Raw genomic sequence first — 20,083 nt, forward strand, 5'->3', positions numbered from 1 at the left:
GTCTCAAAATTCATTTCAACTCGTGTTACTTTAAATGAATTCATGAATTGTGGAAATTCGTTTTCCCTCAGAAAATAAATAGCAAACAAGGCTTTCCTAGCCATGCTAAAATAATTTATTAATGAAAGTACATTCTCCACTCCTGTTTTTGTAGCAGACAAGGTTTGAAAGGGAAGTATCATTTTCATTTATTTATAAAACTATTCAAAGGCTAGTTGGAGCCTAACAGTTAAGTGATATGGACAATTCCTATTCCTTACCAGCATTAAAATGAATTTCTAAGGATCATTTATATCATGATAATATATATATACATATATAGTATATAATATAATCATGATTTGATTATTCTGGCCCTAATTTATTGACTTCAAAGCACTTGGTCTTGTCCACTTTTCTGCCAAAGAATTCTAGATATATTACACTGTTGATCAGCACTTCTATTAAAAGCAAAAAGGGAAGGCTTTTTTTTTTTTTTTTTTTTTTTTTAAGGGAAGGCATTTTTCAGTGATTCAAGGACTTGGAAGATGACGCTAGAACTGATGACTGTATACAGTGGTCGCGTATGTCTGCCCCTGTTTTATCCTTGATTCCTGTGCATCATATGATAGAAATATTATTACAGCGGTTACCTGTTTTATTAGAATTTTTATTATAAAGCTGTGTGTAACCCAGTCTTTTCCAAAGTATTCATTTCATCCAGTTCATTGAGGTATCATAGAAAAGATAAAATCTTTACAGAGAGCTTTACTTTTGGAATGGCATCCCACCCTGAGTACCTGATACAGCCTTTCCGTGTGCTCGTTTCCATGGTAGAGCTCCTCTCCTCCCCCAGCAGGGAAGAGTTCCCGATGGCATAGATGCCCTCATGTACTGACACGAGCCAGGATGAACAGTGACCTTTTTTCCACTTAAAGTCACTTATCATGTCTCTTGCTGAACTGAGAGAGAAATGGTAGGGCCATTCTTCATTTCCGTGTCTCTGTACTTATTGACATCTTAGAAAAGCAAAATCTACATGTGAATTCTTCATACTTACTATGCTTTGGAAGAAATGGAGGGGATACAGGAAACCAGCTGTGTCTCCCTTTTTGCTCTTGCCAGCCCTTAATCTGTATTTTGCCAGGAAAGAGGATACAGTTCCCCCCACTCCAAATTAAATATCCAGCTCCTGGGTAATATAAACTATCACCTGATTTCAACCCTGGACTCACCTCTGTAACAGACATATACATTCTAATTTTAACAGCTATTTTCTTTTTTTTCTTTTTTTTTTTTTTTTTAAGATTTTATTTATTCATTTGACAGAGAGAGACACAGCGAGAGCGGGAACACAGCAGGGGGAATGGGAGAGGGAGAAGCAGGCTTCCCGCTGAGCAGGGAGCCCGACGCGGGGCTCGATCCCAGGACCCTGGGATCATGACCTGAGCCGAAGGCAGACGCTTAACGACTGAGCCACCCAGGCGCCCCTTAACAGCTATTTTCTATTATTTAAAAGTGTGTCAGGCTCCTGGGTCGCTCAGTTGGTTAAGCATCTGACCCTTGATTTCGACTCAGGGCATGATCTTAGGGTTGTGGGATCGCACCCCACTTTGGGCTCCATGTTGGGGCATGGAGCCTGCTTAAGATTCTCCCTCCCTCTCCCTCTGCCCTCTCTCCCTTGCCCCCCCCGCCCCGCTTGTGCGTGTGCTCTCTGTCTTAATGAATGAGTGAATGAATGAATGAATGAATGTGTGTCACCATGGGAAGGTCTAATGGTAAAGTTCATGGTTATGCATATGGGACAAAATTAATTTTAAATTTAAACTTTAGGAATAATCACATTAAAAATAGTACATTTAAAAACATAATAGTACATTAATGCTTGTTTTTTTTAACTATCAGCAGGATTTTTTTTGCCTATAAAGAATCTAATGTGCAGTTCTAATTAAAGTACCAAATATATGTAAATGTGTTAAAGATTTTTAATATGAGACTATGAAGAATAATTGAATTTGATGGAAAGGAAATTTTTAAGTGATAAGGTTTGCTGTTTTGAAAAAGAAAGCTTGCCTAACAAAATTAAAATATATTGTGAAGGATCACCAATGCTTAAATGGTTGAGTAAATTTGAGATTATAAAATCCTTTGTGCTGAGGCCGATTGAAAGAGAAAGAAATCATAAAGCATGAAATGGATGTTTTCATATTCTTTTGATGAGTCTTTAAGGTAAAAGACTAATAGAATAGTAAGAATACTTACTGTTCTTGTTTTCTCTATATTCACATTTTGCCTTCTATTTTATAATTTGAATGTAAGTAAAGCCAGAAAAGCTGCATTAACTATATGAAAAGATAGAGGTTATCTAATGGTATAATCAAAACTGACTGTAAGCTATTTAACCACTGAGAAAGTTTTAAGGAAATTATCATCAGTGAGTCATTATAAAAGTGCTTAAATACATTATGTTTTGAATTCTGGATATAATTGTATTTTCCCCTGGCCAATAGTAATACTTCTAAGGGAAAACAAAAACATATTTAGGAACTCAACAGAAAATAATCTGTTGTTTTTTAATTTCAGAAAGTTTCCGTGTATTTTAACGTTTGATATTCCATTCATTTCACTAAAAGATTTTCTCCCCGTCAACAGATTAAGTAATTAAAGTTTAATTGTGGAATTAGAGATCTTGATTTTTATAGAGCTCAAAAGCAATGCTTGTTCTTCATAGAATTTTTTACTGTTTTCATATATATATATATTGCTCAAAAGATTTAAAGCTTTTCTATGAGGGATGTGCAAGACAAACCTTATTACTTGTCCCAAGGACTGTAATCCTGATCTGAAACAATTGCTGTAATGGTGTCGTGGGCCCCTGGAGGAAAAGTGACAGTCATCACACGGAACGGTGGTTTGGCCTATGGGAGGTTTTGATGTGCATAAATGAGGCTCGGACAGGAGGAGCCAAGATTGGAGGATTACATTCCTGGTTGTGAAGTGCCGACTCCTTACTTTGCCCCAGTGTTACCTAGGACCCCTTCCTCGTAATAGATCTAGGACATTTTGTGTAATTTGATTGCAGTCTCTGTTTTATGCAGTCTCTTTCTCTCCCCCTCTTCAGGTTTTAATGAAAGATATCGCCACTCCCATACCAGCTGAAGACGTGAAAAAAGTGGTCAGAAAATGTCTCGAGAAAGCAGCCTTGATCAATTACACTAGACTCACAGAATACGCCAAAATAGAAGGTCAGTGCACTGAGCAATTGTCCAAGTGGCAGTGAGAGCCAACAATGCCTATTAACTGAATTTTCTGTGAGAAGTTCTTTCCTTTCCTGAACAAACCTGTACCGTGGCAAAGGGAAATGTCTCATTAAAATCTCAGCTGGTGAACTGAAGAGCTTTTTCCTATTCATTGCTTTAATATGCCTCCTGGGACTCTGCTTGAATGAAAGACCCAGGATTCGTGCTTAAGTTGTCCTTTGTTCTTATTTTGAGTTTTCAAGGAACCAAAAGGTGTTTTCATGGGTTGTATTTTTTGACATTACCGTAAGTACATCTAACATTTAAACTATGGGTAGTGTCTTCTTTCCCGATCAGTAACGGTATAGTGTTACATAATTTTATTTTCTGTTCAACGGTGTCTCTCAGAGAAGGAGGAAACTTGATTATGGTGAGGGCCAAAATAAACTGATAGAATTCCCTGCAACTTTTCTTTGCTTGCCGTATATTAATGCACTTGAAAGATTAGGGAGGACTGCACATTTTTTCCTCTTCCTTCAGGTTTCATTCATTAAGAATACTGAAACTTAGGATGCTTAGAAAAATAACTAGATTGAAATTCGTAGCAAAGTCACAAAATCAGCTTTATTCAACAGTCCTTTAATATAATTAAAAATAGGAAGGGCCACAAATATTTTGCTTTAATTATCATACAACTGGCTTGTGTAGTACAAGTAGCATTAACTTAGGGGAAAAGTTTGCAATGTTAAATACTTATATCTAAAAATAAAAGTAAATCCTCTATTAGAAAAATTTTAATAACTTTTAATATAAAATTGTACTTAATTATAAATTTATTAATTATTAATATTAAGATAGTTTTATCAAAATTGGGATGATGAAAAAGATTGAGTATAATTGGCTGTTATATCCTTTTTTCTCTCCAAATCTGATCAAGCTTTCTAACAAGCATGCAATAACCAACCTCCTGAGTGATTAACAAAAAAGCCATCCCATCACTATAGCAACCAATATTATATCACAAGAGTAACAACATGAAACCTCCTTAGTTACCAGTTTAACATCATTAATTATGATATCACGTTGTGTTAAAGCAAAAGCAATGAATATTAGATAATTTGGGGAAAGTGGAAGATAAACAGACTGTTTTTCACATCTTGAATACCCATTCAAACAATTTTTGTGTTTTGGAATATTATGTGTTGTGAACATGGGTTGAAAGAATCGATACAAAAATAGACATTAAAACCTTTCAAATCTGATAAAGGGGAAAAAGTTTGTGCATAACTTGAATAAACATAATATTCTTTTACCCAGATGTTTCAATTCTATCCAAAAAACCTATGAGAATCCTTTTGTTCTTAACTGTCTGTTCTAATTAATATTTTTGACCATTATCTTGTCCAAGAATACTGAAAAGATATGCAGAATATTTCTATTTCCTGGTCAGAGTCCATTTTAACATGTACAAATAAAATTATTTGTCACAGCTTTTATTAATTAGCTAGCTTTTATTAATTAGCTAGGCGTGTTAACACTGGGGGTCAAAAGACATAGCTGTTCTGGATCACACAAAAAAATAAGTCTGTGTTAGAGAAGAGCCTATCATAGGACTAAATGGACAGTGGGCAGGGAATTCTCCTACTTCTTTCCCTTCTGGAGTCACCTGTCTCTTATCTCTAGTTGACTGCGAGAATATTCTAGAAAATGGATCCTAGAAATTTAATTGGGTGGGACTACTGAGCAGTCTCTATTTTCAAAACAAAACAAAACAAAATACATGCTTAGTATATGAGAAAACTTCTATGCATTTCATTAATTCCCTTTCTTCCAACCCCCATTCTTATATCTAAAAAAATAAAGCACTTTTTGTTTATGCTCAGGACCAGACCAAGAACAAAATCTAATTTAAGTTAGAAATAGGAAGTGGCTACTTTTCCTTGCTTGATTGACCTCCTGCATTATGTGAGCAGCATGGGTAGAATCTGTTTTTCTCCTAAATTGTCTTTTCTTACGTTTTAGGCCCAGCAGAAAAGGAAGCAGGTAATGAATGTTTGTGCATGCACGTGTTGTTATTTCTATTGTGGTGCATGATGTTTGATATTGATGGAGAGCTGTCCGCTTTTCAGGGCTCCTATTAGATCACTTTGGTTAAGATACTGAGAATACTTTGATTTTGTTGGAACTATTGTTAATGCTTTGTAGGGAAAATACAGGCCATTTATCTCTAAAAGTTCAGCGATATTTTTTATATAAATTCAAAGCAAAAAACCGAGGTTGTATTAATGTTATACAGTATGTTTTAAGCATGGACACTAATCTTAGTTGGAAGCTGTTGCCAATATTTGGAGGGCTCTTACAACTAGAAAAGAGGACCATCTTTCCTTTATCACTCCTGAAAAATAGCAGAGTAAAAAACATAAATGCTATTAAATAAGAAGTAAGCAGCTCTTAACTCTGAAAGTTGCACATCAGAGGAATGAACAGGGGTTCTGAAATCCCAGCCTCAGGCAGTTGCTAGGAAAGCGTTCTTCTCTTGGTCTCTGAATTTGTAAAGGTTTCCTTACTTTTTTCTTATGCCACTTATTACCATTGCAATTAATTTAATTACATGTGCTGTTATCTGTTTATCGTACCTGTCTCTTCTTTAGCCCCTTGCAGGCAGGGTCCTGACTGAACGCGTTCACTGTTGGGTCCCAGCACCCAGCCCTGCACTGCTGACACAAAGTAGGCTCTCGGTGCTATGGAGAGAGATGAGAGGTTAGCTAGTGAGTTCATCCAGTGATGAACCTGCCTAGCCCAAGTTCCCTTCTCTTATTCAAACCCGGCATGCAGTATTATAGACAAGTTTGGCTTGTTTTTAACTGAAGTCTTTGACTAACGGGCTTTATTTCTATTTTTCCTAACTTTCAATTCTGTTTCAGTATTTGACCTCAGAAAGCGTCAGGCACAAAATGCTCTGAGCCAGGAGAAGGGGAAAGAACACACCTACAGTGATCACTAAAGTGCACTTTAGAGACTACCATCACCTCTTATGACCGCCCATTGTAATAGCAGCAGTCCTGTGCTCTTTGACAAACTTTTTCAAAATCTCTTATGGCACTTTATCCCTCACAGTGTTTCTGTTGTGAAGATAGGTTGTGTGTAGTTGACCCGCAGTAAGTCCAGAGGTGTTACAGGTTTTCCCACTGACATAAAGTAAAGAAGTCAGCCAGCTGGTACTTGTGTTGGGTGTCCTGATCCCCAGCCTACAGAGGCTACGCTCCTTCCCTTATGAAATGTGAAGGGGTCACAATGCGCCTTCATGAAGAACGGGGCAAAGCACCATGTAAAGTTACACACATTCCCATTAAAGAGAGGGGAGAATGGGAGAGTTGCTCTCTTCCATGTACTTCACTTCCAGACAGAAGCCACACAGTCGACATTCATACTACCATTCCATGGTACAGGCTGATAACTATAGGAGAAACACTTTTCTTAATATTAAATGCCCCCAGGGGCGCCTGGCTGGCTCAGTCGTTGGAGCATGGGATGCTTCATCTTGGGGTTGTGAGTTCGAGCCCCACGTTGGGTGTAGAGATTACTTAAAAATAAAAAAATAAAAATCTTTAAGCAGGTGCCTGGGTGGTGCAGTCAGTCAAGCGTCCAACTCTTGGTTTCGGCTGGGGTCATGATTTTAGGGTTGTAAGATAGAGCCCCGTGTCAGGCTCCATGCTCGGTGCACAGTCTGCTTAAAGCTCTCTTTCCCTCTGCACCCCGATCTCCTGCTCACTCGCTTGCTCTTTCTTTCTCTCTCAGTGAAATAAATAAATCTTTAAAAAGTCTTCAAAAAGTTTTTTTAATAAAAAAACAATTAAATAGAAAAGAGGGAAAAACCAGTGTAGTCTAGGTGCTTTAAGTGGATTGAAGGGAAAAGCTAATCTCAGTTGAAGAATCTTCTGAAGTAACAGAAGAGGGGTTTTGAAGAAATAATAGTTCTATTTCTTTGGTTGCATTTGGTAGCAAGTTAACAGGGTTACCTAGTAAATGTTCTTAGAGGTACTTTTAAAAGTGACTAAAAATGAGAAAGTCAGTTACATGTGTAAGAGCTCAAATGCTTGATAAGACTTCCAAGCAGTATTCTCTTGGGCATTATGATCTTTTTCCTCAGTTAGTTTGTCATCTAGAGAAGAGTTGAATTCTGCCCAAGATTTGTCATGATTTGACTGCCTATTCCCTCAGGCTTTTTTATTTACTCTGCTTCATTAGTTCCTTAAACAACTCTACAAAACAGATACTTTACAGAAGAGGTAACCGAGACTTCAGAAAGAAGTCAGTAAGCTGCACAAGGGAGTGCTGTTGTTGTTCAGTTCAGCAGACATGAGATTTGCGCCTCTGTATCTCCGTGTTCCTGGATTGCCCTGCATCCAGGGCTGATTCCGAGTGCTGACTTCAACACCTCAGGCACATCACAGGAGCCAAGGGGTCATTTTTGCCAGAAGTATAGATATTTAATAAGAGCAAACACTTACTACCAGGAACTGTTTTAAGCACTTTACACGTATCCATTCACCCTTTCCAATAAATATTTCTATTATCGCTTTTCCGGGAAACTGAAGCAAGGAGGGTAGCCAGAGACAGCTAGGAAGGGGGAGATTACAACACACTGTCTTCCTGTTGAGCTGTTGTCTTATTTCCCTGGGTCTTCCTGCCTCCCATTTCTTGGCAACTTGGGTAGTTAAATTTACACTCGGTTAAAATATGTGGACATTTGAAAGGAAGTCTGAAACAGTATGGTCCATAGAATTACAATGAAAGCTATAGATGTACCTTAAAATTTTCTAGTAGTCACATTAAAGAGGTGAAAAGGAAACAGGTGAAATTAATTTTAATAATAGTTCACTTAACCTAATATATCCAAAATATTATTATTTTAAAATGTATTCAATATACAGAATTATTAATGAGATATTTTACACTAGTTTTTCATACATAGTCTTTGAAGTCGGGCGTGTATTTTACTCCACTAGCACATTTTATAGCCCCATTTCAAGTACTTGTTTACCTGTGGCTAGTGGCTGTGAATTAATTGGACAGCACAGATCCTATCAGAAGGCTAAGAGTTGGACTCCAGCATCTGAATCTTTTTGTTTTTTCCCCCACAGGCACACATCTCACAGTGTCAGGTGTTGAAAGTGATTAAAATTTGTAACCTCTCCCCTCCCCCAACCCATATCGTCTCCCTCCCTTCCCTACTTTATTTTTCTCTATGGCACGCAGTATAGTTCGCTCATACTACTATTGTCCTAGAAGGTTCGCTCCACCAGGGCAAGACTTTTGAGTTTCAGTAACTGCTCTATCTCCGGTACTGAAAAACGTGCCTGGCACATATTTGGTACTCAGTAAATATTTATTGAATAAATGAATGGGTTTATGGCAGAGAGGCTATTTATAGCAGAGAGAACATCTGTAAACTGGCAAACTGGCTTGCAAAAGGTCATTCAAATCAATCACTGAATAATTAACAATATAAAAGCAAAAACTAACCACTTAAAAATAACAAGATTGGAAAAATTAAACCAGAATTTCATGCTCTTGTCATGCGCAGGGAAGGGGGGGGGACTAACTCTGGATCACAGAAGCCAGAGGTTATAGAGAACAACTGCATTAACAATATTTAGCAGTCTAACCTGTTTCAGTTGTTTCTATAATTCAGCACGATGCTCAGTTGGACTCCTAGTCCTGTCTCCCATCCTTGGGAATTCTTCACATTCTCTATCTGCAACACAAATTTGCAGAATAAAGGGATTTTTTGGCTTTGTAATAAATGAAATAGAACAAATGCCCTCTCTCTCTCAGTGGCTTCTTTCCTTCTTGGGAATTCTTTGCATTTGTTTCATGAGAACAGATAGTTCATTTTGAGAACTTAGTTTCTAGAAAGCATTTTTTTTTAATTTTAAGAAATGTTTGAGATATACACAGCTGCAAAATCAGCTAGTTTTCTTCCTTGATTTAATTTTATCACGACTCCTTATGTAATGGTAAGATCCTTTTTACAGTATTTATAATCTAGGGTGCAAAAAGGTACTGAAACTTCATTTTCCTAATTGTGTGTCTTTTTTTTTTAATGGTATACCTTGTTGATGCAAACTAGCTCCTTTTAAAGGAGAATCAATTCCTTCATTCAAGGAATTTCTTATAGACAAGAACAGCAAAAATACATCTAATAACAGTCCCTGCTTTCTCCTGAAAGCTATGCACTGTATGAGGACTTAATGATAAAAGAGAGAGAGGTGGCTCCTTAGAGCTTGCCTTGACCTGACATCTTTTGCATAGATTTGGGAGCTAGACTTATTTTTAATCTCAAAACATGGAGGTGCCCTAAACCAAAGGTAGCATGGAGTGAACAGGCAAAGTCTTTGTGCACTGAGGATCTGTCTGGGCCCTTTGGTTGCCAGGTTTCCAGGTCTAACCCCCAAGTGCTCTCATTTTCAAAGTCTCCGTTGAACAGGTAGAGATGCTTTCCCAGAGGGCCACACTGCTTGCTTTCTTGGAGAGAAGTTGCACTTTGGCAGTCCTTACGTCATTAGGATGTGTTTGCCATCTGGGTGGCCTTTTAATTTAGCACTCCATTGTCAAAGTATAGTGATAAATAATAAATAAATAAAATCTGTTGTATAGAAGTGAGTAGATAAAAACTGCACAGTTGATGAGGATATTTTTTTGTTAGTGAATAATTTTTTACTAATATTTCTAGAATAACCATTTTCTCATAAAAGTTGTATGTGTTTTCTTATAAATTTGATTTAAAAATTTTTTGAGTATTATACGTTATGATGAATTCAGGTTACTAACGTCTAAATAATAGACCTGAAATTTTGCACTCCCATTAGAATTGATGATATTCTGATGGAGGTAATTTGCATATTGGAAGAAACAAGTCTCAGCTTGAAAACCAGAAAGCAAGTTGAAGAATCAAAGAATTTTTTTGTAGCCTTTTTTGGACAGCGTGGCTTGGACAGTGGGACCTTTGGCATGAAAGTTAAACCTCTGTGACCATTTCTGATTCTGAGTCACAGATGATTTAGGGACAAATTGATAAATGTAATTTCTGGCCGTAAGAGAGAATGACTTATCGTCATCTTTAAAATTTGGGGGAAAATCATAAATCTATAAAGAGCTTTTAGTTTATAAAAATATGTGTATGTAGAGTAAAAACACTGGTTGAGCTACATCATCTGGATAGGGATCAAATTAAAATTTATTTTTGTCCTATATACAAAGAAAAACTGGGTATTTTTCAGATGATCAATGGATGCTTTAAATCACCTAAGAAGATACATTTTTTCTGATAGCCATAAATTACTTTTATTCCATCATCTAGTATGCAATTGAAATGTTAATTTTAAACTATCTTTTTCTCATCAATATATTGAGTTAATGTCTTTAACACCACTTCCTTGCTACACCAATAGCCTTAGTCTACGTAATGTATACACCAGAACGTATTAGGACCATATTCTCTTTTAAGTACTATGTAAGTGATATGAATTTGGCCATTTCCACAGCTGATCTGGAATGAATGAGGATTTGTAGTATGTTTATTTGCTTCGGCTCTTTTCCCACCCTCACCAGCCACACAAGATAATAACCCCACACTGTATAATTTGTGTTCACACCAATTAGTTAGCTCATGACAATGTTGACAGATTAATTCCTATGAATCAAGAGATGTTTTGGGGACATAATAAGCAGGAGTTGCAGGGATTATTGACTAGAAGAGGCAAATGAAGACATTGGCCTCCATCTGACAGGGCTTTCGAGCTGTCTGTCTACCTTCAAGTAGCTCAAGGCAGACTTCAGACGTGAGGAGTGTGTTGTGCAGTTGTACATTAGCTCTCTGCACACTCAGGTAACGAACTACGTGAAAAGTCAAATGAGGCCGTAGGAGCACCCGGTATACCAGTGGCAGCGTGATGGGAATGCTGGAAACACTCTCAGGGCCACTGCACTCACTACCCACAGCTTTAGTGACCAAGGGACTAGGAGGGTTCTGTCAACTCCTGACAAACCAGGGAGACATTTAAGGACACTTAGCGCCCTCTCCTCTGAAATTGGTTCTGAGTCTGCATTTCATTAACATCCTTCCCGATTTAGCTGAGTTTAATTGTGAGGAGGCATTAGTATCTGTCACTCGATTAAAAACAACTACTGACAGCACTTTCCTGCTGCCTCTGGTTTGGGCTTTTCATACCTTATGTTGGCGTTAATGTTGCCCGCACTGGATGATGCGTCATGCTTACGCCGAGGTCTTCTGTGACCTTAAGTAGTGGCACCTTTCCTTGACTCACAGTCTTGGTCATGAGCCATCCACCTTTTCCTTCTTTATTTTTGTAGTGTGAGTTATAATAGATGAGGACAGTCTCCATCAAGGATGGTCACAGCTAATCCCATATTCAAAATGATACTGGATTCCATCTTGATTGATGTTCTCTTTCCAAATCAGGCTATCACAGGAACTTGATCTTAAGTTCTTAAGATCTTGATCTTAAATAAATTTAGGTATTCAAGAGCAGTCCCTTCCTTTCCACCTTCGAAGGAGAGTAAGCCTCAGCTCTCTAGCTCTGTACCTACAAACTTATCAGCTTCCCCACCTACCCATGTCTTCTGTTCTCCAGCATCAAGGGATGAGGTATCTTCCTCTTCAAGGTTGACTCATCCACCTGTGATATTGATCTCAATTGCACCTACTTATTTCTGGATGGACTTTATTCTATCATATATCTCTTTCTCCTGTTCCTCCATCTTTCTACATATTTCCTTTCCATCTATAACCATGGTCTCCCTAAATAAAGCTGCCTTACCCTGACCTCTCCACTGCCCTCCATCTGCCATCCAAAGAGCGGCATATACTCAATTTTATTTCAGTCACCTTCACTGCACTTGTCTGCCCAAAGAAGTTTGGTTTCCAGTCTCACCAGTCTGACTTACGGGGAGGTACACTAGCTGGGAGTACAGCTGAGCAGAGGGAGAGTGATTGGGGCATTGCCTTGAGACAATCCATTCCTTTCCTTTTGCCTTTGGAGTTGATAGCAGTGGCTGGTATCTGTGGCATTATCAAGACTGGGCCCGGCTGTGCTGCCATGGGATGGACGCTGGAATGGCCTGAGCCACTCTCAGGTAGTCACACCTTCACTCCTCTGCACCCCAGCCTCTAGCCTCGTGAACTACCACCTCAGGAGACTTTTGGTCAAGTGCTGCAGCTTTGAATTTCACAGATTGAGAATGAATCCCTATCCTTAGGCGTTGCCTAGTGCATTAGTAGCAAAGGGAATTACCCACATTGGTTCTGTGTTCTGGGATCCTGTGCTCCAAAGACGAAGTTTCTCTGTCCTCAAAGAACACAGGCAAGCACCGCCCACCATCTCATCCTGGGTTTCTCTGAATGGCTATGAGCTCTCAGATCAAAATAATTAGACTCCAGGGGCGCCTGGGTGGCTCAGTCGTTGAGCGCCTGCCTTCGGCTCAGGTCGTGATCCCAGGGTCCTGGGATCGAGCCCCGCATCGGGCTCCCTGCTCAGCGGGGAGTCTGCTTCTCCCTCTGACCCCCCCCCTCTCATGTGCTCTCTCTCATTCTCTCTCTCAAATAAATAAATAAAATCTTAAAAAAAAAAATGCAATAGCTTAGGGCGCCTGGGTGGCTCCGTCGGTTGGGCGACTGCCTTCGGCTCAGGTCATGATCCTGGAGTCCCAGGATCGAGTCCCGCATCGGGCTCCCTGCTCGGCAGGGAGTCTGCTTCTCCCTCTGACCCTCCCCCCTCTCATGTGCTCTCTCTCATTCTCTCTTTCACAAATAAATAAATAAAATCTTTAAAAAATAAAATTAGGCGCCTGAGGAGTACAGCCCTTATAAAAGACAAATGATATCTATCATCTAGAACTTATTATTCTTATGAGCAAAAATTGAAATTAAGCGTAATATATATACTCAAGGACATGTAGGAAAATTCTAAAAATATGCAAGAACAAGAATCATGAAAAACCAAATGGAAATATTAGGTATGAAAATAATATGGTTGTAAGAAGCATTGGATACAGGATGAATACAGATGAAGAACTTATTAGTCATCTGGGAGATCAAAGCGAAGGCAGTAGGAAAGGCAAAAGATGTAGACAATGTAAAAGGAAAGCTAAGTGATGTGGAGAATAGAAACAGTAAGATAGACTTTCATTAGAGTAAGGGAAAAAATGCAGATAAATACAGTATGAAAAGAAAATAACAAGAGATACAAGAGATATAGAAAATAATGGAAGAGTATTATGAACAAAGACAAAAATTGAAAATCTGGATGAAATTGATACATTTCTTGAAAAACTGTGTTGGTGCGATCAACACAAGAAATGAAACTCAGGCTAATCAGTTTTAAAGAAATTGAAATAGTTGTCAGAACCCTCCCATTCCCAGATCCCTAAGCCTGGGTTGGTTTTGGAGGTGAGTTCTACCAAATTTTTTAGGAACAAATCCTATACAAAATAAGTTCAGTGAAATGGAAAATGAGTGAAAGCTGTCCACTTCATTTCATGAAGCAAATATAATCTTAATTCCCAAACCTGATAAAGGCAGTAGAACAAAAGAACATTATTATAGGCCCATTTCACTGTGAGCATATATGCAAAATATTAGCAACAAATACTGTTTTTTTAAGTGACAGGTTGATTTCGTTTTTTTCAGAAAATGTCTGCCAAATATCCCCAAGTCTAAATAAGCATACTTTGTCCATCAGTAGTCTTTTCAACTAAAAATGGTTCTCTGAAAATGACAGTGCCCCGCCAGACTCAATCACACACTTTTCCTTTAGACAATCATTCCACTTCAGTATGCAGATGTGCTTTATGCAAAGTTTTCATTTTGTCACAGGTATTTAAAAATGTGTACTCAAGAAGGGCAGAGATTCAATAAAGTTTGTTTTACTGTTTTATCAAGGACTTTTATATGTAAAACTGACTTTTCTCTGGTATGCGTGGGGGTAAGGAACCCAGCGAGGGGAGAATTTAGCACCATGGCCTTGATTTGCACTGAGGTAATAGCCGTTTGACCTGCCATTGCTTTTGTTTCATCACTGTAAACATCAACAGGGTCAAAAAGGCAAAAAAACATCTCAGTATTATGAAAATAATTTTGACCTCACAGATCCCTGAAAAGCCCTAGGGATCCCCAGTGGTCCACGGACCACACTCAGAGAACCACTGTTCCACACCGTAGATCAACTAGCTAAAAAGTATAAACAAAAGTATCTCTTACAGTAACCAAACTGTAAGGCATCCAGGAATTGACTTTGCCAAAAGCATGTAAAATTTCCTAGAGGAAAGGTTATAGAGAGTAATCTAAGTAGATACAAGACAGGGGCGCCTGTGTCTTCTAGTAGGTTAAGCAACCGACTCTTGGTTTCAGCTCAGGTCCTGGTCTCAGGGTCATGAGATCGAGCCCGGGGTCAGGGCTCTGTGCTCAGTGTGGACTCTGCTTAAGACTCTCTCTCCTGGGCGCCTGGGTGGCTCAGTTGGTTAAGCGACTGCCTTCGGCTCAGGTCATGATCCCAGGGTCCTAGGATTGAGTCCCACATCGGGCTCCCTGCTCAGCGGGGAGCCTGCTTCTCCCTCTGCCTCTCTCTCTCTCTCTCTCTCTCTGTCTCTTATGAATAAAGGAATAAAATCTTTAAAAAAAAAAAAAAAAGACTCTCTCTCCTTCACTCCTGCCCCCCACCCCCCGCCCCTGCTCACACACGCTCTCACACTCTGGCACTCTCTCTCTCAAATCTTTAAAAAAAAATCAATATAAGATGGTCCAGGCCCTAAGAGGAATGACTTGATAGTATAATATATAAACTTTCCCCCAAATTAATCTATATATTCACTGCAGTGTCCCATCAGAATTCCAGAGGTTTTTTTTAAAAAAAAAAAAACATAAATTTAAATGGAAGAATAAAGGCTATTAAATAAGTCAACTTAAGGGAAAAAAAGGTGTATGAAGACTTGCCTTGCCTGACACTAAGAATACAAAACCATCACCAAATCCTGTGAAGAAGAATGTAGACTCATGTACAAATAGGAGCCTGCTGTGCTTCATCCATAATAAAGTAGGAACATAAGTTAGTGGGGAAAGGATGGGCTGTTTCAGAGATGTTAGAAAGAAGAACTGGCTGGTGCAGTGGGATAAGGGCCCAGCTTTAGGTTTTGGCTTAGGTTGTGATATCAGGGGCCTGGGATGGAGCCCTGCAGGGAGGGGGCACAGCACTGAGTTGGGAGGCTTGAGACTGACTCCCTCTATCTCTGCCCTTCCCCACTGCCCACACATGTGCATATGCTCTCTCCCTAAAAATCTTTTTTAAAAGAAGGACTTACTTAGTGGAAAAAAAACTGCATCATTCTCTGATAGAAACATGGTCTCCAGAGCAGTCAGAAACTTCAGTGTAATGAAGTCAGTGTCAACCACTGTGGATTTAGTATTTCTCTTTATTGTAACTATCCCCAACTAATGTTTTTACCTTTTCACTTCTTTGATGATTTTCAAAGTTTATCTGATACCTATTTGAGTTGAAGCAAAATTGCTTTAACTTTCTTATAAAACATGACATGTGCCATTTTAGTTACTTCATTTTCTACATAGAATTGTCAGCTAACCATCTACGCTTGAAAAAAAATACTTAGCCCCCTCTGAAGTGATGCCTTGAAAGCAAATCATATTGATTCACCGTTGCCAGAGGAAAAAGATTCATAAAATAAGGTAACCACACAAAATAGTGCATCAGGAGTTACTTAATTGAATATATCCCATATTCCCCAGGATCTGGAAAATATATATATTCTTCCAAAAGCTTCTCTTCGATGAATATTTGTCTTCTGTAGGAATTCTTAGCGAGAGCATAAGCACCTCCTGAAAAAAAACAAAGCATTTATGTCTCCTTTGGCGCGCCCCTTACTGGGACTTATTCCCTCAGCTGTGATCTATAACACTCTGAACAGCTCTTGCTGGAATCTTGTCTCATTCCTCTGAAGATGCATAGAAATCTCATTATGAGTGTTCAACACCTGTTCCCTAAAAGGTCTCGGAAATGATGTCCATTTACTCCACTCACTTGACAATGTGTCATGTATTTGTGTGTGTGTATGTGCTTTGGTTTTTTTTTTTTTACTTTTACGTGGAATGTGATGCACAGATAAATGCAGTCTTGACATAGCAAGTTTTCTTTCTTTCATGAGCAATTTGGTAGAATTTATCATCCTCGAAATCCAAAGTTTGAAACCAACTGATTGGTGACCTTTTCATTTATTTACTAACATGTGTCAACAGGTAAACCGAGTGACATAGAGCAGTGTGGCTTCTGCAGCACCTTGTTAATCTGAGTAGTTTAGGTGTATTCAAAAGTCTTTTCCAATTGGACAAAACCAGAGTAATGCAAACTGACAGATTTTACCTCTTTATTTCTCAACAGAGTTTGTACGTACTCAGAGCCTGGACAGATGAATAGTTTTAGAAATTAGAGTTCATTCCTTAGGGGCCATAACTAAGTGGCCATATAGCTTCAAGCACTAAATGAAAAGGCCTAATCAGTGTTTGTAATGCCAGATTTTTTTTATTTCAGAAAAATAAACCTGTAAAATATCCCTGAGACATTTTGTATACACACATTTTCATAATGGCCAGCAAACCCAGGATGTTAAAACTGTAGAAATATTCAAGATATCACTAAGCCCAACCCTCCTCTCTACACCTGGTCTTTACACCTGTCCAACAAGGAGACATTGTCCAAATATGAGCATCAAATATCACTACTAACGCATTAGTTGGCTGCCTTAACACATCTTTCTTCTATGTCAAAGGAAACAGAGATACATATAGACATCAAGATCTTGGACTCATTTCTTAGCACCCAACGTTACAAATCTTTTCAAAGTGTATCTTTCATATTGTTTTCTTTCCTTCTCCTTCAGCTTGCCTCCCAGCTGTGCAGCCTCTGCAGTCCCTTTCACCCTCCTATTGCCCATTTCCTAACATCTTCATCCCCACTACCTCATGGGATCCTGCCTTGCCTGACTCCCATTGTTTATGGCAGACCTTCTCCTTGAGAATGAAAGAGAGTTTAAGGGGCAGAAGGAGAATGAGAGTATGGAGGTGTAATGGTACTTTGATGCATGAATATAACAAATGACCATGGAAAGACTGTTTTAAGTAAATGTAGTTAGAAGACAAGAAGAACTAGGCCTGAGATTTAAGATGCTATAGACTTTAATTATGTGATAATTTAGTACTGGCCTGGCAGTCACTACAACTGAGATTATTCTGATGGTTTTCAATTTCTGAATCTGAATTATATTGAGAGGAAATATACAATGTATGTAGAAAGAACAGTAATACCAAGGAGAGCATTTATCAGTTTCAGCTGCTGAATATATATCAGCGTGAGGTATACATATATATGATAGATATATACGATACGGAGGATATGTAGATATATATCAGGGCTAAAGACCAGGCTTTAGGAAAACCCCTGTTATACAATTAGCAGGTAGAATTGCCAGTGGAAAATTTTTATGCTGTCATTAGAATCCTGCAGCATATGTCCAGCCAGAGCCAACCAGAGCTAGCTAAATATCCACTGTAGAGAGTTTTCTTCTCTTTCAAGCCTTCATAGTCCTTGCAGCCAGCAACACTGTAATGATTTTTTTTTTCCTATGAGATCTTGGATCTTCCTGATTCACAGACTTGAGAGCCAGGGTCTCAGTAGTTAAAAGGACAACTTTAATGAAACTCAAACCAAGGTGTCTGTGTTTCTCCACTCTTATAAAATCACAACAGTTGTCTGTGACGACTGTTAAACTACATATTAAAGCCTACTGATGTTTCTCTAATTCTATCGCCATCATCCCTTATTTTAAGATCTTAAGAGGAGACTGTGTCTCCATATTCCTCCTAAAGAAAGTCTCACAAAGCATCACTGACATTCATCTCACGTATGTATCTGGTTTTTTATGGCCCATTACTCCTGGATCTCCACTTGTTCTTGGCTTCTGCAGATTGTTCAGTTTGGCTCCCAGTCTGGCTGCTATTGGCCTATATACTCCAGTGGCCAATTCTACAGTTGACCATTTGCTTAAAAATGAATTTATTGGTGGGCAAGATAATGCAGGTAAAGTAGTTAATGTGATTGTCACCACAGGACAATTATTCCGAAGTACTACATCATTAGCATGGTTAATTCCAAAGAGGTATTACCTGGAACTTTGTGTTAAATGACAGGGTCATTAAATGATTTGGTCCCAGAGGGGTGCTAGGAATTAGCAGGCCACAGACCTATTTGTTTTCAAACTTCTGTGGTATTAGTATTCTCACAGATCTTAAACAGTTGTACAGAGGCCATAACATCCTAGATATTTTCATTCACACAGAATTGTTCAAATATGCACGCTATGCTATCTGGAATATCATTACAGAAAAGTAAAACGTGTTCAGATTCTACAGAAAAAGTCCCCTTTCTCCCCTAAAATGAAGTTTATACAAGATGTAAAGGAGGAAATAATCTGAAGTTTCAACAGGTCACCTTTGTATTTAAATTCATTTTTCTGGCGCCTGGGTGGCTCAGATGGTTAAGCGTCTGCCTTCGGCTCAGGTCATGATCCCAGGGTCCTGGGATCGAGTCCCACATTAGGCTCCCCACTCAGCGGGGAGCCTGCTTCTCCCTCTGACCCTCTCCCCTCTCATGCTGTTTCTCTCTCGCTCGCTCTCTAAAAAATAAATAAAATTCTTATAAATTCATTTTTCATAGACCCTAGTAGTTCTCAGAGTGCATTCCCCAGACCAGCATCATTGGCATTTCCCTGGAACTTGTTAGGACGGTGAATTCTGGGGTCCTAAACAAGACCTACTGAATCTGAAACTCCAAGAGCAATGCCAGGCAATCTGTGTTTTAACAAGCTTTCCAGGAGGTTCTGGTGCCTGCTGAAGTTGAGAACCACAGATCTATAAAGAAGGTATTCCATTCACTGATTAAAGGAACTCCTAGAACTATACTAGCATTTAAGTTGCAGTCAGACAGGCGCCTGGATGGCTCAGTTGGTTACGCGACTGCCTTCGGCTCAGGTCATGATCCTGGAGTCCCTGGATCGAGTCCCGCATTGGGCTCCCTGCTCGGCGGGGAGTCTGCTTCTCCCTCTGACCCTCCCCCTCCTCATGTGCTCTCTCTCTCTCTCTCAAATAAATAAATAAAATCTTTAAAAAAAAATAAGTTGCAGTCAGACCAACTGGGAAGGGGTCAATGTTAGGTTACTCTCTTGCATTAATTGATACAGTATCAAGTCTTGGGGAGTCAGGTATTGGGCAAGTTGGAGTCAGGTTGGCCCTGAAGAGTTGGGGAAATGGAGTTTAGTTTTAGAAACCCCTTCTCCCCTGGATTCTGAGTCAGTCTTCTTAGCAAGTTACATCCTATTTCCTCTAGGTGACTAAGTCAAAAGAGATCCCCCAGAATCAGCTCGTCACAAGTTCTGAACGTGGCAGGCAGGTTTGGAGAGGGAGGGGTGGTTTTGCTTAATGGGAAAGAAAGTATTTGATCTCCTACCCTCCTTTCCCTCGCAGGATGAGAAGTCCCGCAAGTATTGAGGTCTGGCCAGGATTAGGACTCACAGGCACCTGGTGGTGCTAGGCTCTGGCCACTCTGTTACCACAGCTCGCTGTGGCTAGAGCCAGAGGATGGGTCAGAAAAACACCTCAGTAAAAGTTTCGACTTTCCAGTTGAGTCATCTGTCTGGATCCTGCAAAAGGGGAGAACACTGACACCAACAGGAATTAAGGTTAAAATTAGGACGGAATCGGGGGCCAGTAGAAATTCCCTGAA

At 39.2% G+C, this 20,083-nt stretch overlaps 1 protein-coding gene across 11 annotated transcripts in view; it reads left to right on the forward strand.

The window, feature by feature from the left end:
* CADPS2 (calcium dependent secretion activator 2) overlaps positions 1 to 20,083 on the forward strand; it is a 517,989-nt gene that overhangs the window by 401,700 nt on the left and 96,206 nt on the right. For all 11 annotated transcript variants that reach the window (XM_064575007.1, XM_064574999.1, XM_064575000.1 and 8 more), the window contains one exon: positions 3,101 to 3,224. In XM_064575007.1, the coding sequence (XP_064431077.1) occupies positions 3,101 to 3,224 (124 nt within the window). The remainder of the gene's footprint in view (positions 1 to 3,100; positions 3,225 to 20,083) is intronic.

Source organism: Mirounga angustirostris, unplaced genomic scaffold, assembly GCF_029215605.1.
Source record: "Mirounga angustirostris isolate CCGP_5_RB_7025 unplaced genomic scaffold, mMirAng1.0.hap1 SCAF_12, whole genome shotgun sequence".
Classification (NCBI taxonomy): Eukaryota; Metazoa; Chordata; class Mammalia; order Carnivora; family Phocidae; genus Mirounga; species Mirounga angustirostris.